Source organism: Pholis gunnellus (genome assembly GCF_910591455.1).
Source record: "Pholis gunnellus genome assembly, chromosome: 22".
Classification (NCBI taxonomy): Eukaryota; Metazoa; Chordata; class Actinopteri; order Perciformes; family Pholidae; genus Pholis; species Pholis gunnellus.
Window position 1 is genome coordinate 8530862 of NC_136549.1, and position 27088 is coordinate 8557949.

At 46.8% G+C, this 27088-nt stretch overlaps 1 protein-coding gene across 4 annotated transcripts in view; it reads right to left on the bottom strand.

Annotated features, from left to right (window-relative positions):
• Positions 1 to 26228, bottom strand: part of dock4b (dedicator of cytokinesis 4b) — a gene marked incomplete at its 5' end in the record, with an annotated part of 98724 nt that extends 72496 nt beyond the window's left edge. For all 4 annotated transcript variants that reach the window (XM_079183490.1, XM_079183491.1, XM_079183492.1 and 1 more), the window contains 2 exons: positions 1183 to 1266; positions 26192 to 26228. In XM_079183490.1, coding sequence (XP_079039616.1) covers positions 1183 to 1266; positions 26192 to 26228 — 121 coding nt within the window. The remainder of the gene's footprint in view (positions 1 to 1182; positions 1267 to 26191) is intronic.
• Positions 26229 to 27088: the final 860 nt, after the last annotated feature.

A 27088-nucleotide genomic window follows, 5' to 3' on the forward strand; every position in this document is an offset into this window, starting at 1 on the left:
AAGAGGTACTTGGGCTCATCTCATGGGTCTGTGGTGGGAGGACATTAGATACAAACTTAAATATATATACAGTACACAAATGCATTCACTGCTGTCAGGAACTTAACAAAAGTCCAAGTTACAGCCGAAAGTCGAAATTCAATTACTGGGGGGCGGCGCCTTTTACAGAAGGGAGCCGCGTGTCAGCAAAGACACGTTCGCATGATAAGCTCCTGTGTTCCGAAGTGTCAACAGCATCAACATGAGGCAGACCCATTAGTCGGCCTCCACTGCTGTCAGCACCCCGTCTCTCAGCCTGCTCGCTGCTGGCAGGAATTTGATTTTTGTTCCTCCCTTCTGGGCCAAGAATTCCGCTGGCTGTGCTTTTGTCTACTTCCTCTGGGTCTTTTTTTTTTATTTTTTAAACCGCAAACATCACAGCCTTCTGACTGGCTGGCTGCACGTCTGACTGCTCGACTGGCTGACTCTCTCGGTGCGAGTGTCGTCTCCCAACAGGAAGTGAGGCAGAGGGTGTCAAGAGCTCCAGAAGAGAGGAGAGGTGCGTCTGAGTTAGTGCATGCCTGCTTATCTGTGTTAAGGTGTGCGTAACAGTGCGGCTTTGCTGCGGTTAGATGAGTTTATATCATTCTGGAAATAAAAAAATAAATAAAAAGGCCCAAAGATAGAGATAGAGAATACAGAGCAAAAAGGAGAGAAGAATCACATTACAGAGAAAGCAAGTAGAGGAGAAAAACAGACTCAGCGTGGGCAGGAAGGCGGGAAAAGCGGCCAGTCTGTGGTGCAGGAAACGGTAGCAAACATGACTTCCACAGGCGTTCACCAAAGACATGACCTCAATGCAAATGCTGCACCGTGAGATAATCCTCAAAAAGACATTCAGAGAAGGTATCCGCATGGTTAACTTTGCACGCGTTTGTGCAAATCCTTGCCAAGTAGCGTTTCCAGGCCCGTTTGTGGTTGCATTCATAAATCTGTGGATCGACGCGAGTGTGTGAGCGAGTGCATGTACAGCCCAGTGTGTGCATGGCTTTACCAAACATTTGGGATAGATTTAATAAGGTTAATCCAAGGAGTGTAACCGCTGTTTGTTTGATCTGGATATTTAATAAAGCGAGTGATTTGTGATTTGAAAGTACCACACAGTGTACATGTACTAAGAGCGCGCCGCGTGCACACTTGTACCTTCACATTTCTCCAGGATCTGCACCGTGTCTCCGATTTCCAGCGGGAGGCCATGCTGGACGGTCCCTCGGAAACTGGCCAGCACTGCAAGAGAAAGAGGCACAAAACACCCACACGAGTTATTTTAACATTCTGAGCAGAGTTATGCAGAGTTTAGGAAAAAGGTCCTGAGACACAAGCAGAGCGATACACAGAGAGAGGAGGAGCAATCAATAATCTGTGTAGGTGAAATAAACATCAAAGCTTATATAAATAATGAAACATCGCTGTATTTCTGCCCAAACACACTTACATAAATACACACTGTGTCATACAGAAGTGGATTTTTTTTTTTTTTTAAAGTGAGTAGCCGCAACTTGGATGTGTGATGCAACTATGTCATGGCAGGTGTGTTACTGAGGACCCAATGAAGCGCGTGTGAAATTGATGGCATAAACGGTTGTCGAGAAAGCGGCAAGCAGCAACACCACCACGGGCCAAGCTTTCACTCCACTGGTTGAAATAGATGGAGAGCAGATGTAGGGGTGGGCTTAAAGGGGCATGCGTTTTAGAAAGAAATAGAACTCAGATCATTTTTAACAGAAAGCCTGTGCGACAAACTGTGGGTGTGAGGTTGCAAGACATGGTCATTCACCAGAGATGGAGGATCTGATAAAAGGAAAGTGATAGAGTTGCATTGTACGATTGAAGCTCAAATAATACTGCTTTAAGATGATAAAATGTATATAAAAAGGAGAATAAGTAAGGATAACCTTCTTACTTATACAGAGAGATGCTGATGGTCCATTAGCAGTGAATGCTACTTTGCGCTGTGAGAGTGTAATAGCCATCAGAAGTGAGTGTCATGTGATGTGCATACAGATACAGATACAGAAGCAAAAACCGACAGATCCACCCCACTGACTGTATACAGTTTATCATCCATCCACACACACACACACACGCTGCAGAAAGGTCTACATACTCTCTTACACAGGCAGCAAAATTCACACAAGTAGCCTATTCAAACAGCTATGTAAGCAAGCACACACAGACACACACAGACGTGCATTCACACACGGACACATGCACACACACACAGGGGGGGGGGGGGGGGGGGAAGACAGCTTTACTGGGATTTGGAAAGGAAACGTATAACAAGAGTCCCTGCCATGCAGAACTGAGAGGGATCCGGCTACAGCTGAAGAGTTTAGAGAGAATTTCATTTCTTCTGCCTTCCGGGGCTTGTCCAGTGTACCTGAACGCACCGTCCAAACAGCACTGAGATAATTCCCCCCCCCCCCCCCCCCCCTCTGGAGAGGCACTAGATTTAATCCAGCCCAATTTTCACAGACACCAGGAAATCTAAGGTACAGACATGTGTGACCCATAGGGGACGTTTCATGGACTGTTGACCACGGAAGAGCATTTAACGCTCAGTGGATCTAAAACACAAACACCATCGAAAAATGTGGGAACGTTTTTTGTGAAAAACAAAAAAGATGAACTTTACTCGTCGGAGAAATATCAGCAGAAAATCGCATGTTTAGTTTAGTTTTTCTGGAAGAAGCCCACCACCCAGGAGAGGATTCAGTTTACCCATCCACCCACTCTCTCATGTTGACATTGAGATCAGGTCTGCTGATGAAATCAAACAGCAGCTAGACACTCTGTGCTGTCTGTGACTGTGTGTGTGTGTGTCTCTGTCCTTCGACGCTGAAGCTTCGCCAACTGCTCGTTCTCCCTCGAGCGGCAGAAACACTATCTTTACAAGGGATTTGTCACAAGCACACATCTGACTTTGTAATTCACTCAAAGACCGACCGCTTGCGCGCACACGCGCACGGAAAACCCCCGAAACTTGCCTACTTTTTCGTAATTCATTCAAAGCCCAATCACTGGCGCACACACACATGCACGCAGAGCGGCAATCACAGCTCACAAAGTGTGCCCAATGCATGAATTATCCAAGTGACTTTCCCAGCTGCAGTCGACTAAATTATTCAGCTTCAAGTCGCCCTTTTTGTTTTTTTTTCTGCTGTGAAATGAAAGCTTCCTGCCTGTCAATCTCGGAGCCAGCTGCTGTCTGTCCGTGGGTCTCTAAGAGCCTGTCATCAGTCTGCCTCAGACTGTCCGTCTGTCAACCGGTCTGTGCCGGCTGACCGCCAAACGACGCACCGAGAGGACCAGAAAGGTGAAATGCTTGAATTTATTTGTTGTTGTTGTTGTTGTTATGTAGTCCCGTTGGCTGGGAATGCGGCATGTGTACTTTGGAAAAAGAGAACAGCGATTACAAATGGAAAGAAAGATGCCATTCGTGTATGTTCGACCGCACAGATGCCGCACAGTTAAAAAACACGCATAGCATAGCATTGGGGGGGGGGGGGGGGTCTCTGGCGGAGAGCTGGTGGTTCAACGCTGATGCAGTGTGTCACTGGGTCTTCAGGGCTGACATGGCAGCGTCCACATCCATCACAACACTTCTCAGTTCATGTGAAGGTCGTAAAGAGAGAGAGAGATACGGAGAGAACATAATAAAACTAAAGGTCAACATTATATTCTTTATCAAGACCGCACCGTATTATAAATAGCAGATACACTTATATACAATGAGACTTGAACAGGTGATTTCGTTTGAATTTTCATTAATGACGACTCTTTTTTAGTGAAAATAAATGGATGCACGTTGGGTTTCCACAGGTCCCTTTAGGATCTGAAAACGTCTCTTTGGGCTTTTGGGAACTTGAGTTGAGAATTCTTAATTCAGGTATTGAATAGACTAAATGGTTAATTATTAAAAAGTATCGATCGCCCCATCCATAATGAAAAGAATCATTATTTGCAGCCCTCACTCACATATCTGATGGGTAATTGACGCGGACTCCTTGGAGTCAGAGGTCGCGTTTCGATCTCCTTGATGCGCTTCCGCCTCGCCTCGATCCATTAGGCCTTCGTGTGCGTTGGTATAGTTTTGCGAGCGCATTCTGCTGAGTAAGTCGAGATCCCTAGAAAGCCGCATACTGGCTCGGATTAGGCTCGCATGTGTTTCGGGCTGCCACTTGCAGTCGAGGCCTGTCATACCACGTCACATTTGGTTTGCTCCAACGCTCCCCTTAAGCCCCTTAGAAGAACAAACACTGCCACGGGCCCCGAATAACAGGAACACCAGTGCTCCTCCTCCTCCTCCAAAAAAAGAAAGAAGGGTAGGTATGCTGCCAGTTATCAAAGCATGATAATATGGTTGATGCAAGACACAATTTTACAGAGATTTCACCATAAAAAAAACATTAAAGACGCATGAAGAAGCCACTGATTTCTGTCTCAGCCCCCCGGCTTTTTTTTTTTACTAAATCACACGACAAATTTCATTCAAAGCGCTCGTTAATGTGCTTTTTAAACTCATTTGCATGACCCTTTCTTCTCCCCGACGGATCTGACAATGATTCACGTGCATAATCCCCTCCCACGTGTTAATTATACACCACTTAAACCATTAACATTGCTAATTGGACAACACAGCAACCGGTGGTGCTCCACTGGCCTCCATTGCTGCCAGAAGTAAGGATCAGGAATATCTCATTTGCGCGTGGGAATATAGGCCTACGTGTGAGCGTTAATAAACGTGCACAGACGTGCGTGCAAAGATTAAAAAACAAAAAAAGCTGAATGAGCTGATTAGGAGGAAGGGAAGAAAAGTGATACCCAGAATGGGGAAGCAGTGCATGTTTGCATCCCGTTTCCTAGACATTTACAAGGTGAACGTTGCTGAAAAGCACCAAACACACAGAGAACTGAAAGTTTACGCCAAAGAAACCTCATCACTTCCTCATGCTGCACATTCTGCGTCCTGCACGTCCACCGTCCAAAGACATCAACGCGGTGCGATCTGCCTTTGCCAAACCAAAAGAGTGCACATCGCTCCAGCAATGTGACTAAAACATTCCGACTCAGACCAAAACCAGCTCAGCTATGTTTCGCCTCAGCCAACTCCATGCACGCTGCGTTCCAAAACCAAAAAGGCTTCAGGCATCCATCTTTCTCTGTGGTGAGGTGAAAGGGGCTAAGATGCCTTCACGTCATGTCGAAGTACTGCAAGTGTCCCGATGCCTCATGGAAAAGAATGTGGTTAACAACACACAAGGATCACGTAAAGTACGAAAACCACGAAGACGTGTTTATGCACACAATATCACACGAGTGTGACAGGGCAGGAGAGGTATCCGACAGCTTGAGTGTGAGCCGCGCGTGTGTGTGTGTGTGTGTGTGTGGACTCGTGCGCATCTGCGGAAAAGGTGATTTCTTTGGTTTGAGGTTGGAATGCTGGGGAAGTGGCATCGTGCATTTTAAAGCGGGGGAATCGACGGGGGGTCGGCAGCGGGAGAGGAGAGGAGAGGAGGCAGAAAGTAGCGGCGCTGAGGAGTCCTTGAACACAACTCGACTTGGCAGTCGGTGCACACAGAGAGAGACAAAAACACACACACACACATGTGCAGACATAGAGGTCTGATAGGCAGTGCAGACAAAAGCCGGGCCGGCGGAATCACCCAGGAGGAACGGCTTTTCATTTCGCTTTTCTCCATCGCCGGCCGTCAGGTTCCTTTCGCTGCCTTTGTGTTGTGTGTGTGTGTGTGTGTGTGTGTGTGGAGATTGCAACCTCGCTGCGAAACCGCTCACAGGCGACAATAACCCTTCGTTCAAATCAGGCTGCTGGAGCAGAAGCTCTCAGCGCGCGGAGTTTGTGTGAGGAATGTTATTACTTTTTTTTCTTTAAATGGCTGCATGACAAAAAAAAAAAAAAAAAAAGTGCAGCTCAGGGCTCGGTATCATTTCAGCATCGCAGAAGACCGTATGTGAAACTTTATACAACCAACAGCGTGTGACTCATGAAATAACTCACAAATAAGTACAAGCCGTGCAGGCGACACACACACACAGACACTTATTAAGCTTGCAAATTACACTTTCTAAATAAAGCGCGGAATGCATTTAATCTGGGGGGGAAAAAAGATTGTTTTTCTTCCCATAAACCTTTTAATTGGCGCGATTACACACTAAAAGTAACACCAGTCATAAAGAGCAGGAAAACAAGAGAACAACAAAAGCACCAGTCAGTCCTATTGGCCCGAGCAGGAGACCCCATAAAGGACTCGGGTTAAATAGAAATATAGGTCAGTGCGCTAAACCTCACCTCATTCACAGGCACTAATCTGGCTGCCCGTGTGTATGTGTGCAGCTTCAAAGATAACTAAGTGCTGGCATTAGATAGCCCACTGATGCCGTAGTTGCGATGAGTTGATTACTGTAATCCTCTCGGGATGGTTTTATCTCACCTGCTGTATAAATTTGCCTTTTTCTGACGCAGTCACCAGCGGTGTTAAAGTGGTTTCTGCACATTCTTGAACAGGCTCTGGCCACCAATCATCCTCTCTAATCCCATATCACTTTCCTGTGGTTCATCTCATTTACACTTTGGGATAGCTGATCACGGCCATTGAGGTGCATGCTAACATAATGGGACACTTCTTGTGACTGGGTTGAATGGCCTTCAAATAATAAACACTCCAAAGTGGACCAAACAAGTCAAGTGGGAAGGAAAGTTCATCATCTCCATCAGGTATGTATCTTTGTTTAAATAATATGATAAGCCAGAATTATCCTTATATTGGATATATAGACCCTCACCCACCACACTCACAAGACCTATTCCTTCTCTTTCTAATGCTCTTAACACTCCAGATGCAAATGCTGGGAGCTGCAGCTTTAGAGAGCTGAAGTCACACTGGTGCCTACACATCCTCCCACCCTGCAGAGAGAGAGAGAGAGAGATGGAGAGTGGAGGAAGAAAGGCTAAAATATACAGCAGGAGAGAGGAGGGAAAATGAAGGGTGTGGGTGTGTTTTATGATGAAGCAATACAAGAGAAACATTTAGGGAGACCGAGAGAAAGAGGGATGGATGGAAACCCAGAAGACAGAGATAGATAAGTGGAGAGTAGGCTGCATCTCCCACTGACAGATGGAGAGAAAAAGAAAAAAGCAGAAAGACTAACGGGCAAACATCTGCTTTTCTTCCTTCAGGTGTAACGGCTAAATGTGGGAGTGTCGGGTGAAACCCACTGCATCGCTCCGTATCACTCTCACTCTGACTCACTTCCTTTCCTCTCTCGACCGGCCCTCGCCCCGCTCTCTTTCGGGGGAAGAGGGGGTGTGAAGAGGAGGTGTGGCTGACCTCTATCTGCACTTCAAGCTCTTTTTGAAATCAAACTACGACAAATTGATGCACTTGATGCAAACACACACCCAAAGCTGACGGGGAAACCGACAGAGGAAGCGCGTGACCCGGACGGAGCAGAAACACGTGCGCACCTGCGAGCGAGTGACCTTTGTGAGTGCGTCCGAGCACACACACGTGCACACTCGATCCACGTGGATTCATGATGCATCTGGCAGGTTGTAAGTTTAGCTGTTGGCAGCACTATTAAACAGAGCCTGACATCACATCTCACTGACATGACATCGGCTACAGACCCTCACCCACCACTGGGAAACAAACACGCACGTTCGTTTTTCATAGCTCCGGGCTATAGCCGCTCAGATGGCAGTCGGGCTCACATTGAGGGTGATGAAACGATGATGAAAAAGTGATGAAACGCAATCCAACCAAAACAGCATCTCCAGTTTCAAACACTGAAGGTGTGACCTTTTATAAAAATAAAAAAAAGGGAAAAAGGGTGCCTCCAAGGTGAAGCTAAATCAATTGGATGTTAAAAGCAGAGCAAGTAAAAAATGGTCCGACGGCTTACTTTACATTTGTATTTGTGTTATTTAGCCTGCAGCCACAGCCTGTACGGACACACATTAGTGGGATGTGTGCTTTCTGGGGAGCAAAAGAGGAAAGAGTCTAGACAGACTGAAAGAGAGAGAGAGAGAGAGAGAGAGAACAGTGAGCGGTGGGGAGAGACGGGACGGTATTGGGAGGGAGAAATGGAACAGAGGGAGGGAGGCATCAAAAAGAGAGGCAGGAAAGATAAGTATAGCTGTCAGCTCCCGTGTGTCTCGCTACACTTTGTTTGGCCCCTGCGCCGCATTGGCGGCTTGAGGGGAAGAGAGGCCCTCTCTTGTCGGCTCTCAAACAAGCGCGCACGCCGACGGCCGGGCCAGCGGAGACGGTTGTTGGACGAGAGCGGGAAGCTAAAAAACACACTCACACACACACACACACACACACACACACACACAGCAGTCCAATCAATCACGGGGATGAAAGAGAAGAGGAGGGGGCTGCGTGACACGGAGAAGAATGAACCGACAGAAATTGGAGTTTGAAAGTTGAATCGTGCGACGCCCAGCTCCCCTTAATCCCTTCATTACTGTTGCTACGCGGCCTCACTGTGGTCGGAGAAGCTCTCCATACAGACGATGCACCAACATGTGAACAAGTGAAACAGTGCTGATTGTATTATGTTTTTTATCTTGAAAAGCAGCAGCAGCATTCATCAGCTGTAAGAGGTTGCTTGTTGCTGGATGAAAGGCTTGGGACTTCAGAATAGCTCTGGCATAGAACGATATTAAAGCAGGGGAACGGGAATCAGAAAATAGCAAAGCTCCCACTTGTTAGATAACAGCAAAGAACAGTTATAAATATATATGAGAGAGAGAGGGAGAGAGAGAGACTTTTGGTCTGAATCCACTGTATGATCAGTTATCCAAGATGTCCTGTGAGATTATGCAAGACATCATCCTCTAGACGCAGAATTGATGGACTTTTGGATTGTTGTATCCGTGTGCCCCAGAAGCCATAAATACGATGCTCCTATTATCTCTGTTGTAGACACCTTGTTGCCGGATTGTCATCTTATGGAATAGATATTGCTCTGTGTATCCATCCCAAGGTGCTCCCGCTTCTTAATTAATCAAGTAAATGACGAGGAAGCAGCAGCACCTTGGCACCTTTCCTTAAAATACACCTTTTTTCAGAGCAGGAGCAGGAGAACTCTCACATTTTTATGCTTTCTGGAATGAATCCGTTGGACCTGGTTTTACATGAGCTGTCTCAGCGTTTTGAAGGATGGTTCTCATTTGTACACTCAGTGTGTGTTACTGCGTTAATGCTATGGCATCATACCATTCGATTCTGACATATCATTCTGGACAGCTGGTGCTTATCACCTCATTAAAAAACATCCTCCCCCCCCATACTCTGATGAAAAGCATGTTGTACTGCACACATACAGCATCTCAGCATGCACACATGCATGAGATTGCACTGCGGAGGCCCATGATACACACACACACACACACACACACACACACACACACACACACACATACAAACGGGGGGTTAGCTCGCCATCTCTGAATCTGCACCGAGCCATGAACAACCATATGGAGGCCTTCTTCTTAGTTAAACCCGCTAGATTGTTGCACGAGTAGCCTGGGAACGAGTAACGCATTTTATTGCACACAGATGCAGGGTGCTTTTTTTGGTTTTATGTGTCGTTAAGGCAACGCGCCGCCACAACATCGCCGCCCGCACTCTCAAATTGTAGGGTGCGAGCCGCGACACAAAAAGCCCACAGACGACGGGGGAACCTTCGGCAACTCAACAGCGAGACACAAACACACCTCCTCTGAGCTGAAATGAAAACGATTGTGCGGCATTCCTCACTGCAGAAGGAGGTGCGCGCATGTTTCCTGGCGCTAAATGGGAGCAGATAAAACACATAGATGTACTTTAGAGGTAGTTCCATCATGCATGCGTGGTAATAAAAGGGCAGTAATAGTCTTTAGCTCTCGAGGGTATCGGGCTATGGTGCTGAGAAAAGTGAAACTTTACAGCTTCATTTCTTTGCTATTAACACAAACATACCTGTGGCATCGTATGCGCCTATACAATATTGTGTGTGTGTGTGTGTGTGTGTCTGCCGGTTAAAGTGCACTTCATGCCAGCAGTATCCAAACAAGAGGCTGTGTTAACATCGTCCCTATGGGCAGGCAGGCTTCTGCCTAACCTGATTAGCAACCCTCAGATCGAGAGCAATACACACACACATAAGCGGAGAAAGGGAAGGATGAGGGGAAAGGTTAGCCTGAGAGTGGGGAGGAGTCGGGTCGATCAACGTGGGTCGATGAACTAATGAAAATGAAAGGACGAGGAAGTTTCATAGAAAAGAGGAGAGACGGGGTAAAAGGTGAAACGGTGTCAAATGTAACTTGAGAAGATGGGGAAGATGTCAATTAAAAAAGGGAAAAAAGAAGATAATATAAGTTGGGTTTAGAAGAGGGTTCCTGAAGATAAATGTCAGCAGTGGACCATGCGGTTAATATTGACTTCAGCCTCGTAAGCCAGTTTCATCTAATTCCCCCCTCGGATCATAAGTCTTCCATTAGGGACGAGGCTGACCGTACATGTCCCTTTGAAGCACGATAGAAGCCAGTCACGGAGAAATGACCCCATGCTGCTACCGCTAAATGCTAAGCCTCCCAGAGTGGCAGTCCCAGAGTAACCAGAGTGCAAAGGAAAAAAGAGACAATGACAAAGAAAGAGGGGAGGAGGGAAAATTACATTGTCGGTGATAGGCCTGAAGCTAATTATAGAGTTGAAGACAATTTGAAGCAATTATATTACTTGTTTTCATGTCTGCGCAAAGTTGGCAATCTTGCCGCCAACCACCAAGAGTCTTATTCAGCCTCGTTTGTTGCAAAACAAGATAAAGCACAAAGCGGGGAGAATAAAAGAAGCATCATACACAAACGAGAAAGAGAGAGAGAGAGAGAGAGAGAGAGACTCCCACTGGACTCGTATCCCAAATACTAGCCATTATTGTACATGTTCACTTCCCGTCCTGGCCTAGTAGCCTTCATGCCGCTCTCCTCCCGAGGAGATAAAACAATGAGTTGAGTGACAAGCGGAGACAGAGAGACTGTATGAGAGAAGAGAGGGCACTCAGACATCAAGAGAGTCATTCGAGTCACTCGGGAGTGAACGAAAAGCACGGAAAGTGAATGAAAAGACCACAGTGTGGGTCGCCTGCGCTGAGCCGCATGGGGGCCCGAGACACGGGAAGAAGCACCGACTGTCACACGAACAGGACGTGTTTGTGAACATGCCGTGATTGCTAAAAAGCACACGCACACACACACACACACACACACACACACACACACACACTGACAGACGGTGGTAGCCTCCGAGCACAGCTAGGGCAAATTGAAGACACTTCACAGGAAGTGGCAGAGAGGAGTAACTCCAGAACACACACACACACACACACACACACACTCGCACATACATAGCGGCTCCACTCAAGGACACACAGATGGCAGGTGCTACACAAATACAAGCTACTGGAGCGTAGCGTATCATGAGCTAAGCTAGCTCAGTCACTGCTCCACAATAGGAGCCTATCTGGGGTTTTAAATACGCCGGCTTCCGTTGACGTGGAGCAGCTAAGCTAACAACCTAAAGGGGAACCCGTGTAGCATAGCAATTAAATGGGACACGAGACTGGAGGATATGTGATGGATGGATGGATGGATGATTTGTTTAATGATTTAGAGACAGGCCTGATAGCGGTTATAATAACTGTGAATGTGGGTGCGCAGAGCTGCAAGATGTTCGCTGGACACACTGAACACAATGTATGTTTGTGGGCGTTTGTGTATATTCTGCCATTTAATAATTCCCTATGAATCCAGCTTTAAAAATCTCAGCACAGTGGGAGTTTTCTATTGAAGCCAGACAAAATAACCATGTTATCAGCACAGATAAATATTACAAGAGATGTAAAACAAAACAAAGTACTGCCACCAGAACCCAATAAATGTGTTAAGTGAACACTCTGCATCATGATTTCCAATTAATACATTACTGAAGAGAAGTGAGACAGAGAGTAAAGAAGCGGAAGAGCAAATGAGGAAGGAATTAAATTAAAAAACACAAACCACAGCGCACAACACAGCCGACTTATATAAAGAGAGATGTCTGAGAATCGTTGTTCTTGTATCTCCCATGGTTAATAGAGAGGGAACTAGAAGGGATAACAGGGAAGTCATAAGCACAATCATAAGTATATATAAGTCCCTAAATTGTAATAACTCTTGTGTTTCTGACTCTGAATGCAGCATTGCAAGTCCATAGTTTACAGGCTGATCTCAAATCTGTAACCAACGCACTTTCCTAAAAGGCCTCTAAACAAAGCGCCATTCAACAGGCATGTCCAAGTGCAGGGTGTACAGCAACAGTTTGTGAGCTCCGCCACAAGTCCCTCAAACTAAGCGGAGTCGACGGAGCAGAGGAGGCCGTTTAACGGGGAGGGGGGGGCGTTACAGTAGAGCGTCGCTGACAATGACAAGATAGTGACAGCAACGACGGGCGGCTGAACCAAGATATACGACAAGTACGAAATCATGTCAGCGAGCCCGAGCCTCAGAATAAAAATAAAATGTTTTCATGTGATATGCAGTCCCCTTTCCATGAACCACAAGATTTGGAGATTTGTGTGTGTGTGTGTGTGTGTGTATCCATGTCTATATTGGCACTGATTGTCATTCTTTCCCTTTAAAGAGAGCCTCACACACTGAAAAATGAGGGTTTGGATTCCGCGGCTGGTTGGCATACCAGTTCCTCTGACATCGGCTACAACCTCGACCGATCAATAACGGATGGAGCACACATTGACATGCCATCACGCCGAACTATGGGCAAGTGTAGGCAAAAAGCTGTCAAACAATTACTCTCTTACGTACAAACTTAGTTTATCAAAACAATATCAGGGAAATCATTAGTGTTACAATTGTAATGGCTTCCTGTAGGAAATGGATTTCCTTCCTTCTACGTGCTTCGGTCACCTCGCATGGCGCTTGCTGTCAGGAAACGTAGGGCCTAAAGGCGCAAATGTAAACACCGGCGGATGGCTGGTTGCCACTGATTCCAACACGGCCATCTTTCAGAATGAGGCGCTCTGTTGTGCCGCGCTCTGTGCCGCTCTGTGTGCCTGAATGTATGGCCTGTGTGCACGTGGCCCGAACATTCCTGCGGGGCTAAAGGGGTTCAGCTGTCGTCGGGGCTATTTTTCCTGTTGCGCCGCATGCCATTGGTGGATCAAGCAGGATTATTCCTGGGGTTGGAGAATTTTGGGCTCGCAGAGATGGAGGGAAAAAGAAAAAAAAGAAGAGGAAGAAGAAGAAGAAGAGAAAAAGAGAAGAGAACCACCGTGGTTTGGAACGCTTTCTTCCAGGAATCGAACTCAAGCAAAAGGGACTGCAGAGCGAGTGTGTGTGTGTGTGTGTGTGTGTGTGTGTGTGTCAAAGGAAACCACGTAGGAAATCACACAGCCAAGAGCTACACTGAGTAAAAGACACACAGAGGGAGAGAGAGAAAGAGAGAGAGAGAGAGATTAGCCACTAGAGCCATCTCGAACCGTAAAAATAATTAACCAATACTCAACTGTCACGAAAGAAAATCCCTCGTGCCTGCTTTGAATTTCGCTTCAGCTCGAGGAGCCGCTTCACACTTTGCCTTAATCTTGGCCATTACTGCGACGGCATCAGTGCGAACAAAGAGACTGCCCTCCAGTTTGTTGTATTATGGCTCTCGTCCTGTCAGGGTAACATTCGCAACTCCTCTACACATCCTCCAGATCAAATATGGGGGTGGGTGGGGGGGTAAACTAGGCTATGCAGAAGCAGAAGACAGAGGCAGACGGACAGCCAGTGACAGAGAGCTGGTGTCAAACTGATGGCCGTGCTCAGATAATTTGCTCGTGCTCACACAGACAAAATCAATAGAGTGGGGTAAGAAGTTGGAGAGGGCGAGTAGCAAAAAAAAGAAAAAAAATGCCCCACTTTCCTGATGTAGGTCAACGGCAGTTGTGTGCACCCTAACGCAGTCTGTAATTAAATAAAACCAGTTAAAAAGTCTGCAGGAGCTGTGGACTTGAAGTGGGAGGGAAGACGCGAGAGTGATTAATTTCATCTTTGTTTTTCCTCCTCCCACAGTTGTGAGTGAACACCATTCTGCAAAGTAGAAAGGTAGCCTCATTTGTGTGCCAGTTCAGCGCCTTGTGCTCCCTGGGGGGGGGGGATATATGAGCAACGGAGAGAGAGTTCCTGAAACTCAAGCGGGCAGATAGAGGCGCACTGGGACGGTGCTCGGCCAGCCTCGGCAGCTCTATACTCTGAGGAGGAGGAGGAGGAACCCCATGTGGACCGTCTGACAGCCCGTCAACCATCACAGTGTCTGATTCTCTCCGCCTCTCGCTATATCTCTTCCTCCATCTCATCCACATGCACCTCCCTTTCATTTTTCCCCCTTCCTTCATATCACGATCAGCCAATATCAGCTTTAACGGCTCACATAGTCAGAGCTCAGACAAAGCTCTTCCCCCATGTAAAAGGGAAAACCTCAATGGCTCATTTATCAGCACTTGCCCTCCCCCAAACAAGCTCCAACAATAAAGTGATTATATTTGGGTTTAATCTATATCTAGTTACAGATGAGGTTCGGGGATATGGGATGTAAATCCCAGCAAAAGGGATGACAGGATGGTGTATTTGTTCTTGCATTCAGAAATGTGATGTTGATGTTGGCATCTGTATTTATGTGGAGTAATATCCTGGCCTTACACATATCTATGTGTGCGTACATGCGTGTCCAATCTCACAGCTGTGTGCCAAGCAAGCACAGTTGTAGCCCGACGCAGTCACCCGGTCTGTATTCCCAGGTGGTCATGGTGAGGTTACTAGTGCATTAGGACGGCCTGTGCAAAGAGGATTATGGCCGTAGTCCAGATGAGGGTCCCGGGCGGAGCTTTGTGGGTGACGCATCACCACTGATGATGCCTGGAAACATTCCTCCAGAAATCAATGGCCTGGTTCCAAATGCCCATTCAATCACCGCCATCACCACGCTAACCTTTGAACTCAACACAAGCCGGAGGAAATCAGAAAGGAAACCGTTGCACCTTTGATCAGAATCGCAACGCATGGAGTTCTTCTTTTTCCACTTCGGGGGAAACAACAGCCGCATCATGCTGAAAACATATGTCCTAAACGTGTGCAGTGCAGCATGCTCTGCTTGTGCATCAGTATTTTTAGCTATCCCCGCACTCATTATGTCAGCACGACACAGCAGAAGGCCCGAGCTGGTCTGAGTGAGCACAGAGAGCGAGAGAGAGAGAGAGAGAGACAGGAAGGAAGGAAGACAATGCAGGGTTCTGCCTCGACTCGGGCATCTGCTGCGGCGTGCATGTATCATGGCTGCGAAGAACGTGTTTCGCCCCTTCACTCCTCCAATTAAGTGTATTTTTGAGGGTGACGGCAAAAACAAATACGCCTCGTTTCGCTGCTGTAGCTGCGTATACCAGCGAGCTCTGGAGGTGCCGCCGTAAACAAGGCCAGAGAGGATGGGGCTCGAGACAGGAGGCATAAATCACTGATGCTAAGCTATCCGTCTCGCTTCCCTTTCAAGTGCAACTACTGAAACAACATGAAAGCGTCCTTTCTTCAAAAAAAAAAGCTCAAAAGTGCTCGAAGACTGAAATATGATACGGGGCTTTGTAATGACCATCAAGGTCAAAATGGGAAGCGCTGACAGGTCATTAGGCTGTAGATAAATAGGTTGTGGGGATACATGATCCAAAAGGAGATTTGCATTATTGATCCATTAACAGCAGAGATTACTCTCTGGGTACCGAGGACTTCCAGAAGGGCTCTGATGCTATTTCTGAAATTCAGATGCCCTTGGGGACGAAACAGTAACACAAAGTCTTCTATCACTTGACCAACGAAACCATCTGCTGAAAAAAGGAATCTTTGGCTCCGAATACCTGTTAAAGTGGGCATTTTCTCACCGACATCAAAGCGCCTGCACTATTTCCACGCCAGCGTCTGTATATTTGATCTGAGGCCAGCTCTCAACACAAATTGCTTGTTAGCGAGAATAGCCAGGGGGGCCTCACGAGGTATGGGAACCATCCGCTGGGAGGGAAGCTGCCCTGGGATCAGGTTTTGTGCCTATGTCGTGTCCATAGCCAGCATACATACAAACAATCTGCTGTCATCTCCTCTGCTGAACTGAACCAACAGCCCGAGGTGTCCATCCGCCGCCGTCCCCCAGACCAAGTGCTCTTACTCCCTACGCACAAAAGGCTCCCACAGTGGGGGGGGGTTTCCTTCTTATGTCCCCTCTCGCCCCCGCACAAAGGGGATCCATTTCAACCGCTTTTAGCAGCGCCACTTTGCGCGTTTGGTTCTTCAGATTTTCTCCCCTGAGGGTGCGACCGGTGGAGGGGGGGGGGAGGGGGGATCAAGACACCAGGTGGATGCTTGGAGAAGAGGTTGGGCTTGTGGCAAACAGAGCCACTTCAAGCCAATCCCACAGTGGTTGGATGTCCTTTTTTTTTTTGGTAATGTCTGGCAGGAGGAAAAGAAACTGATACCAGCACCTGGAGTGACCCTGGTGCCTGGTTTAGCGTTTGTTGCTTCACGCTATCTGACAGTTGGCGCAACACCACCACATATCTTTTAATAAGATAGGATTTGGTTTCTCAGTTGAAATTAATAACTTTCTCGCTGAGCGTTAGATGAGAAGACCGATACCGCCGTCATATTTGTGCAGTAAATATGAAGCTACAGGAAGTAGCCGGTTAGCTTAGCTGAGCACAAAGACAGGAAACGGGGAAACACTTCCGAAGCAACCATCTATCTATCATCCCAAGGACAATGTTGGTCCCGATCCTTGATCCCTGGTACCTGCGCTACTGGAGGAAAACGAGTAAGGATGAACTATTTCAATAACAATGTTAAAAAAAACTTTTTGCACTTCTCTCTCAAATGGTAGGAGAAGTCACACACAGCCTACTGAATCAACATACGCAATTCTCAGTGTGCAACTTCCAGAAAAGGAGCAGAAAACAAAGCCAATCAAGCCCACAATGCACTGCCATGCCAACCTTTGGTGTTGCTAGAAGAAGGCTGGAAAGGCCCCATTCAATCAACGATGAGAGGCAGAAAGCAGGGAAGATACTTGGTCGTCTCCCCTCAGACAAACAAAACTTCAAACAATCCAGTCGCTCAGATGTTTGGGGGGGGGACTTATTAATTCAAGACGAGTATTTAGCTAAGAGATCTGTTTCTGTCTCTGCGTGGTTTCAAGGCTTTCCTCTTAACTGGATAAACATTCCAAACGGGAACAGTCCCCGCAGACGGGTCGGGTTGAAAAGAAGTGAACTGGGTCGCAGTCGGAGGTTTAGTCAACCTGATGAATTAAACAGACTCTCCGAGGCAATAACACTCGACAACTCCCACACAATTAATTTCGGAATTCATAAGAATCGTTGGGCTGAGGAGGACAGTCAGTTAGAAGTAATCATGTTTTTGGGGCTTTGCCACCGAGACCGGAGTTAATCTCATTTCAAAGTTGGAAGTCCTCTTTTCTTTTGCCCCATCAATCTAAAAAAAGACCCCCCCCCCCCCCCCCACAAAAAAAAATGCAGAACAGCACACATCCTGTGCCTTCTTCTTCTAGAATAAAGCTATTTCAATCAGCTGAGCACTCTTGCGCGCCAAAAAAAATCAATTGCAATCGGCCTCAACACTTCAGTCTCAAATTGGCTGAAAAAAAAGAAGAAAAGAAACTGCAGTGAAAAGCCCTTTTGAAAGTCAACCTGACATCAAACTGGCTTTTCTGTGCACGGGCCAGAGAGCGAGAGAGGAAGTGAGGGGAGCTGACAGAGGCGAGGAGGAGGAGGAGGAGGAGGAGGAGGACAGGCGGCGAGCCAGCGCCTCGCATGCAGCAGGCCGACGTGCAGAGGAGAGGCAGGCCATCATCTCGACGGCACAGCGAGAGCAGGAAGCGGATCGCTCGCACACACACACACACACACACACACGCATGCATGCACCTCAAGTGGGACAAAGATCAAATGTAAAAGCTGTATAAACACTGATGCAACCGCAGAAGAGGTGTGTACACACACACACACACACACACACACACACACACACACACACACACACACACACACACACACACACACACACACACACACACACACACACACACACACACACACACACACACACACACACACACACACACACACACACACATCGTGCGGGAGTAATAAGACAGCCAACAGCAGCCAAGGTCGGAGAGGCCGCCGGCCAGAAATCAGCCGGGCGGCAGCTGATCCTCCCAATGTGATCTTTGCAGAGACAGAGAGAGTGATGGAGACGAGGAAAACAGTTCAATCTCGGAGAAGAGACAAGAGAGGGATCTAAACCGATCAATGTCACTACCACAGCTCGTGAGCCCACGGTCGATATACACTGCTAATATGACATACCTGTGGTGAACGTGGTCAATTCTGAACTGGTCATCACAAAAAAAAAAAAAAAAATCTGATTTGAATATGTGCACACAGAGCGTCGACGGGACCAAAAGAAGGAAGACAAAACGGACAGCGAAGACGAGAGAAGACGAGGAAGATTACACCATCGCTTTTTATCGGAGGCAGAAGTCATAAACAGCGGGGCATGAATTAAAAAGACGAAGTGTTATTCTGGTGTTTGTGCACTGTAGCCAGCATGAAAACAGCTGCCTCTGCCATTAAGAAAAGACTGATGAAACAGGTACCAGGGCCAGAAATAGAACAGACTCAATGGGACAGAACGAGCCATATGTCTGCCTGCTATGCACACGTCAACGCAACGGACTTATGACGGACACATCCCGTCCCTCATGGTTACCGTTGCTACGCCTGTCGAGCTTTCCGTTCGTGCACACACGCGCAGTCTGCAGTGGAAACAGTGGCCGACTCACCACTCGACATTTACAGCTACTTTTTTTTTTTTGAAACAATGGATATCGATTTCACGCAGAGGAAGACCAGAGCGAGCTCCTCGTTTTTTTTTTAGCCGGCGAACATTGATTTTTCCCAGAGAGGTGAGATTAATAAACTTAACACAATAAAGGCTTTATTGTTGGTATTTTCACTTTTAGAGGAGAGAGAGAGGCCTTTGAAGCTGTGGAGGGATTTGGATTTGGAAAAAGTAAAGCTATTTCTGGAAACAAGTTTAAAGTGCTAGAATGATCGATTTGGGTAAAAAGAAGCAAAAAGCAGTACTTTTGTGATATTTTCAAAATAGTGCTTGTATCTTATCCACTGCCAAGTTACTTAATCTAAAACAAGAACTTTGGGGATTTTACATTTAGGATGATGTGCTTCCTTCAAAAAGGGAAACACTGTTGAGTGGGGTTTGATGGGAAGCACGAGTATGCAGCACAACAAAAAGACGTAAAACATCTGCTGTAGAAACGGCTCCACTCCAAAGCCTGTGGGGCGTCTCAGTGCTTTATCATCTTCAGACTTCCAGTCCTCTGAGGCTGCTGCAGACACACACACGGACATACGACATACAAAAAACATGCACACGCGACAACACACACACACACACACACACACACACACACACACACACACACACACACACACACACACACACATACACACACACACAGTATCTGGGGATATCTAGGACAGGTGATTGTGGATCCAGAGGAGGAAGAGGGGGGAGGGAAAGGAGAGAGAATGAGACACATGTGGAAGAGATATAAAAGGTGGAACAGACTGCAGCACAGATAGAGGGAAGTGGGCTGCCGAAAAAAAGGAGAATAGAACAAAACCCAGACAGGAAAAGGAATGAGTGAGCGATAGATGAGGGGGGAAAAAAAGAGGCAGAAAATGAGATCAGGGTCATCGCGGTGTGACCTGCTGTCTCTGGAAACAGTTCACTCTGCAGGAGCAGGAGCGTGGAGGGAAAAGGATACAAAAGGAGGAGAAGCTAAAAGGAGCCAATTCAATAAAATACAAAAGCAGCTTCATTTAATTTAGGAATTACAAGACAAAAGCAGAGGAGAGGGGGGGGAACAGATGAGGTGGCCAGCTAGGCGTGGACGGTGCTGTCAAGGTCCAGCAATGGCGTCAACGCGCTTTCTGTCTGAAGACCTTTCACCCTCTTCCACTGTCTGGGCGTCTCTCGCTGACACACTTCCTGACCGTCGCCCTGCTCATCAACTCCCGACAACGTCCTCAGTGACCTGAGCTGGACTGTGATGTCTTTGAACCAGAGTCTTTTCCGGGGAACAGTTTTCTTGTTCAAAGTATCTCGGCAGTGAAAGGGTTAGGGTTTTTTGATTTTGAAAAAATAAAAGCATTTTTCACACATCGCATGTATTAATGGCAGCACCTATATATGTGATCAGCTACTGTAAGCTGCTAATACAGATGATTAGCATAAGGCTGAGCCACAATTGGTGGCAACAAAGCAACAAAGCAGTGCCAATCATCAGAAAACTAAAAGTAAACAAGAAGAGAAGAGCATGTGGTCAATTCTCTGTGTGGACGTAGATACAGATTGCATTGGTGAGGATATGTCCTTAGTGTCCTCATAAAACCACACAGGGCTAGGATGAAGAGAGATGATGCTCTGAGGAGGAAACTGGCCCAATAGAGATGTGGCCTGATGAGGGTCAATCATCCCAAATAGAAATAGATGACACAGAAGAGCAGAACAAAAGAACAGGACCAAAGTGATCTGTACGAGTCTCCTCTTGCACATCCCCCACTGACGGTTTGAATGACGGTGTTAGATATTAACAGGGTAATTAAACAGACACAACGACGACCATTAGCCCTTCACATCCTTAAATTATGCACATGTCCTTTAATAAGCAAGCCGTGACATTTTATCAGCCATCAATGATACATTAGTGGTAGAAGATTTATCCTGAACAGACCATAACTACTTTTTTTTTATCAGCATGTTAATAATGAATTAAGCACACTGGATTTAGTAACTTGAGGGTGAGCAGGGGTAGCTATAACTGGAGCGAGGTTCATGGGGAAATGGAGGCCGTGAGGTCATTATCTTGCACAGGGTCAGCCACACAAACGCTCACACAAATCAATTTACACTTCCTATACGGTCAATACACGCACGCCTAGATTACAGCCGCAACACACAGACCAGACCAGGCTTTTCTTTAACTGATGTAAATGAGCAACAAAAAAAAAAAACCCACGTGTCTCTCGATGCATAAACAGCTCTTCTCACCCGCCAATCACAGTGATTGTCACCGGCAGACGCCCTTCGTTTATGAAAATAGCATGTCAGTCAGCATGTCCCCCCCCCCCCCCCCGGCCCACGCAGATGATAAAAAAAAACACAAACACACACACACACACACACACACACACACACACACAGAGAGAGAGAGGAGCGCTGCTGATCAGTTAAGCTGCTGAATTCCTAATAGGACATATCCCATTAACCTCTTTCACACAGGGATCGTGGATTGAACCCCAACTGTACCTCGCCACCACAGGCCTGTTTCATAACAGCGAAGCTACAGCCCCCCCCCCCAAAAAAAAAAGCCACACACAAGAAAATCCAATTAACAAAAAAAAAAATCAATTTGCGATCATTTCATGATCAAAAACCAAACAAGTGAGCCTCTAATAAGCATATTAGATGCGCATTTGAAAGCAATACTTCATGTCACATAGGCCGTTATAAAAGCCACATGCATTCTGGGAAACTGGGAAATCGCTCGGCCATCTCGGAGCAGAAGCATCATCTCCGTACAGCGGGCACGCTAGACTGCCTCGCCCCGCAGCTGCCTTGTCTCAACATTGTACATACAGCATATTGGTTTGTTTGTGTCACCAGCCCCAATGGGATACACAAGGGTATCCCCCAAGTGTGTGTGGAAAGAAAACCGGTAAAATATTATTTCCACAAAATATAACTGCGATGACGCAAACTGTCTGTGTGGTTGCTGATGATGGATCGAAAACAAACAGACCGTGTTTAGATGTTTTCTTTCATAATTGAGGGCTCCATGATAAATAGAGCGTGACTTAATTGGACAACACAGAACGAACCAGCGGTGGCATTTCTCCAACTCCGTGCTCACGTCTCGGGCCGCGTTTGTGTGCCACGGTGGCTTATTATTGTGCGGGTGAATCAGCAATGAGCAGAGCGCTCGCCGAGCCCCGTCATATGTCACATGTCGGTGTCGATTTATTTAACCCATACATCATGCACACACGCCAGGGAACAGCTTGTGTATGATAGTGGGCTGGCTGGTTAACTCTCTTGCTTTTTCCATTTTCTGCATCTGTTCAAGTCACAGGGGAGCCTCCATGTTGAATGTGTGAGGAGAAGAGGTGCTATCCCTGCACAAGGAGACGAGGCAGCGGGCGACGAAGCAATTACAAGCCGGTAGGCTTCACCTCGCCCCCCCCCCCCCCCCCCCCCCTCTCACATACATCGCCTTGGGGCCTTGCTGCATTAGGGAATCATGGGTATAATGGTGGAATGGGCCTCGGGGCCCCCCCCCTACAAAACAACCTGCTAATCCCCTGTGGAGTGGGAAGGGGGCTGAATCCGGAGGGTAACAGGGCAGGGCGGACAGCCCCCTCCGACAATGAGTCCCACCCCTGACACGCGCCAGCACCCTCAACCACCCATCAACCCCCACCCATCAAACACAGCGACATTCCCCCCCCCCCCCCCCCCGAAGGGAAGGAACCAGCGATGTCAGCCTAGGGAGAACAGAAAACCCTCAGGCCCGACACTGGCCCTCCATCGCAGCGGGGCCTCGAGCGATGAACATTCAATCAGGCCGCTGTGTACATTCTGGGTTTATCTGATGTAGATGCTTCTCCCACAACACTCAAAAGAACAGACCAGGAGCACTGAATCGAGCCTCTCCGGCCAAATCGATGGAGAACCCAACGCACGGCGATCCAAACCGACTCGTTAAAACGGCTTAATTATGTGTCTAAATTATGATGAGCAATGACATGCTTGATTGGTTGTATCAGAGGGTCTTAATGAGAAGAAACTCTGTCTGTCGACAGCATTAACTCTGCTTCCACTCCAAACTCGAAACAATGCAGCCTCCGGAGTGTTCTGCAGCCAGCGATTAAGTCAAAGTGTGTTTGTCCTCCGTGACATTTGTGGCAGATTATCCGTCGTGCATTTTGGAGAGACTTTCTTGGGAACATCTGTGATCCAGTAATCTCACCATTACACCTCATGGCTCCTTTCATCCTCTGATGCCGAATCTTATCAGTTTCACTGGACACCGAACCCTTCTATTGTGTTCAAAAACATGACTCTGATGTCAAAGATTTTCGCCCTCTTTGCTCAATCTAACGTCTCCATTTAGGAATCAGACATTTAACATCATCTCATCAATCTTCCAACCATCTTGCTTCGGGTTAAAAAGCAGTAATCACTCCACTGGCGGGCTAATGGGCGCCTTAACACCAACTCGCCGAGAGCCCATTCATATTTCATCAATGGCAGCGAGCCCCCGTCCTCCCAGGGCACCCCGCTTCGCTAGTAAGGCGAATGGAACATCAAAAGCTGCAACCTTCCAAATTACACAGCGAGATGTTCTGATCTCGTCTCGATTTGGCTCGAGATCAAATGTTCCCGCAAGGATCCAAGGATTTCCAAGCCCCTTTTAGTCGGCCGGCCTCCCTGTCAAAAGGGGGTAAAATGTTCGCTGGGAGCACCTGGAGGAGATCACTTTTAATAATGGCAAAGGTGGGGACTTACTTGTACCAATATTTAGATATCACTGTACAGCATGGATATTCATGAAAGGCCCTACAGGACTGGACATAGAGAGAAATAACAGGTTTAAGATCAATGGTGTTAATTCTACTGAGGTGGGATTTAACAATTTCAGGTAGTGTTTTGCTATAAAGTGTGGAGACCTGTAGAGAGGCAACAGCTGTTCCTCCTGGCTTGAATAATTTAGGGTGAGACTCAGTCTGGGGGTCAAAGGTCATTGCTGGTGAGAGTTTAGCAAGGGCAGAGTGGAAATGTGAAGTATTTCATTTCATTGCGATTATCTGATGAATAATAAATACAGGAATAGCTTTGTGTTGCGTCAGTATGTTTACTAAGGTCAGAAGGTCAACCCCCCCCCCCCCCCCCCGACATCTTTCCTACAGGAACTGGAAGAGGGAACTTCGTTCAACAATTTCTGTGACTTTTCGAACAGCGCCAATCAGACATCCATGGCCAGTTCATGCAGCGACTGACCAGCTGTGGGGAGAGAAGGCATTTCATCTCGACTTTAAAGCCTCTCTCGAGTCACCGTTTACCCACTTAAATCAGGGTGAACGACTTCCTCTCCAGACACTGACAGAGAACGTACATCACAAGCACGTCAAGCTTTCTGAGCATCAGCCTGGAACAACACCGACACATTTCAAATTGCTCTTATCAGAACTAAAACTAGCGGGTAGAATCAAACAGCTCCTCGCCGTGTATTTGTGTGTGTTTGTGTATCATGTAACCTGAATTGCATAACAGGAAAACATCCTAGTTCCTTCCTTAAAACAAAAAAAAAAAAAAGGAAAAGACCACAAAGAAGTGCCACGTTGCCAAAACATGTCTTAGAAAGCAAATCACAGCCAATTAAGTCTTATTGATGTCACAGCGGGAACAATGCGGGATTTGGGAAGAAACTTAATCCAATTAACAGAACCCTCCCTCCCAGTTTGGTGACAATGGTGAGTATTTAGCCTTCAAAATAAATGTCTTCCTTTCATCCAGTCCATTGAACTTTGACAGATGGGTTTAGGAAGCTAAATGTATTCTATGGGAGCCGTGGGCTCCGGGGGACTTTGCACTGCACAGGATTAAGTGTAATACAACTGCACAGTGACTCTACTAAAAGTATCAGGGCTTTAGCACTTACACAGACAGGGAAGGGAAACAAGTCGACACCAGGGGGGGAATTTAGCAGTCAAGTGACCAGACCACAGAGTGTGACAGAGAGAGGCCGAAGGCTAGTTTCTGGTTCGCTGATTCCAGGTCGTGGTGGCAAGGTAGCATTTTTTGGGGGGACAGTAAACAACATTTAAGAAAAGCCTGGGAGCCTGCTTTATTATGCAACCAGAAACAGAGCACAATGAGGCAAAAGAAATGTATAATCTGTTATCATATCACAGCCTGTATAGTAGTTTTTCCCGGACACTTTTTTTCCTCCTGGCATCCCCTTGCAAAGATGACTAAATGATTATTGGCTCATTTTCACGGAGGCTGGGGGATCATGTAGGGGACCAGAGCATCACCCACACACACCCACACACACACACACACCAATATCTCTGGGGAATATAATTATGAGACATATAAGCCGCCTCTCAGCGCCAGCATCTCAATGAGCCCCTGTTTTTTTTGCGGGTAAAGACATTCCAACCACACCAACAAGACAAAGTCTGTGTGGGATCTCCCCCCCCCTCTACATTTGGCTTCGGTTGCGTTGTTGTCGCTTGTTTGTCTCACTTCAGTGTTTGATCCAAAGCCTCCGACTGCCTGGAACAATGCACCGAGAGAGACACACACATTACCAGGACCTCTCAAGGTCCACTGCGATCTCGATCCCACACACACACACACACCAAAATAAAGATCTCTTCTTTGTTTGTTTTCTCAGATTTGTATTTCTTTCGAAGAACTGGCAGAGGTTTGCGCAAATACAGACATACACAGCGACTGACTGGCAAGCAGCTGATTTCTCCCCCCCCATTCAAAACAGACACAACATAACGAGAGCGATCACAAAGCCTTTTGAGTCAAAATAGCCCACTAGTTATTATCCTGACAATGCAAGGGAGAAATCACGAGTAGGGCAAAAACAAATAAATCAAATGTGGCTGTCCATATAGCAAAAACCCGTGGGGGGTCAGAGCGACAACCCTATGCTCTGCAATGTGGCAGTCAGATGCAATCCAAGCTCCCATCATGGGGCTGATGCTGCCTTCCGATAACAGAAAAAAAAATAATTCAGAAAACAATTCGCCATGCTGGAAAAACCCATCATCCGTAGAGCCAGTTCACCTCGACAAAAAACCCCGTCCACACATGCACACATGCCCTACAACTGAAGGACAGCAGTTAAAAATAAATTTAAAATAAACATAAAGCACGAGAACTCACCGACGCCGTATTTTTCATGTTCCGTAGGTATCCACATGTTTACGGTCTCGGCACATTTAAGTGAGCGGTCGGAATCGCGGGGAAATGCAGGTTTTTGGTGCTGTGTAACGCATTCTACTGGCGTGCTCTCCTCCGGTCTGTAGTAGGAGGCATTGTTTAGGTTACACAGGGAGAGAGAGAGCGCTGCTGCTGCTGCTGCCGCCGCCGCTGCTGCTGCTCGTAGTGGTACGGAGACGTGCTGCCTTCTAGTGCTGTCGGAAATGTGATGATTGCGAGGTCAGCGGCACTCGAAGGGCCCGGCGAAACGAGATTGTCTCGTCATTCAACAGCATGAGTTCCGTCCCGTTTAAATTGACGTGGGTCAATACTTTTGTTCTTCATTTCACCATCAACGTTTAGCTCCGAATTGTTTCGTTACACAAGCAATTTGAAATTGCAATGTGAAATTTAGACATGTTTGCATCATTAGCGTTAGTGTATGTGATATTGGTGTCACTGACTTGAGGTTGCTTCAAAATAAAAATAAAACGCCCAAACAATAAATAGGTTTATATATATATTATATAGTGAATTTCTGACACAATAGTTAAAGCTAACGCAGGCTAATTAGGCTCGTAATGTTCTAACATTAGCCATTTTTGATAGAACAGCACGAGTTAACGTAAGCTAGTATATTCTACATGAAACAGTTTAAACATGCTAGCTTCCCTCACCATTTTTTACTAATTCGTTTTTGCATCCTATATTTCTGTTAAGTTATAGACAACAGCTTATATTACTGACATGACACATTAGTGACACTCCACACAGGTATCACCAAACCCACACACAGGGTGAAATAGTTGATATAAAACAAGTTATACAATGATGACAACTTACATAAGTCCTCCTCATTCT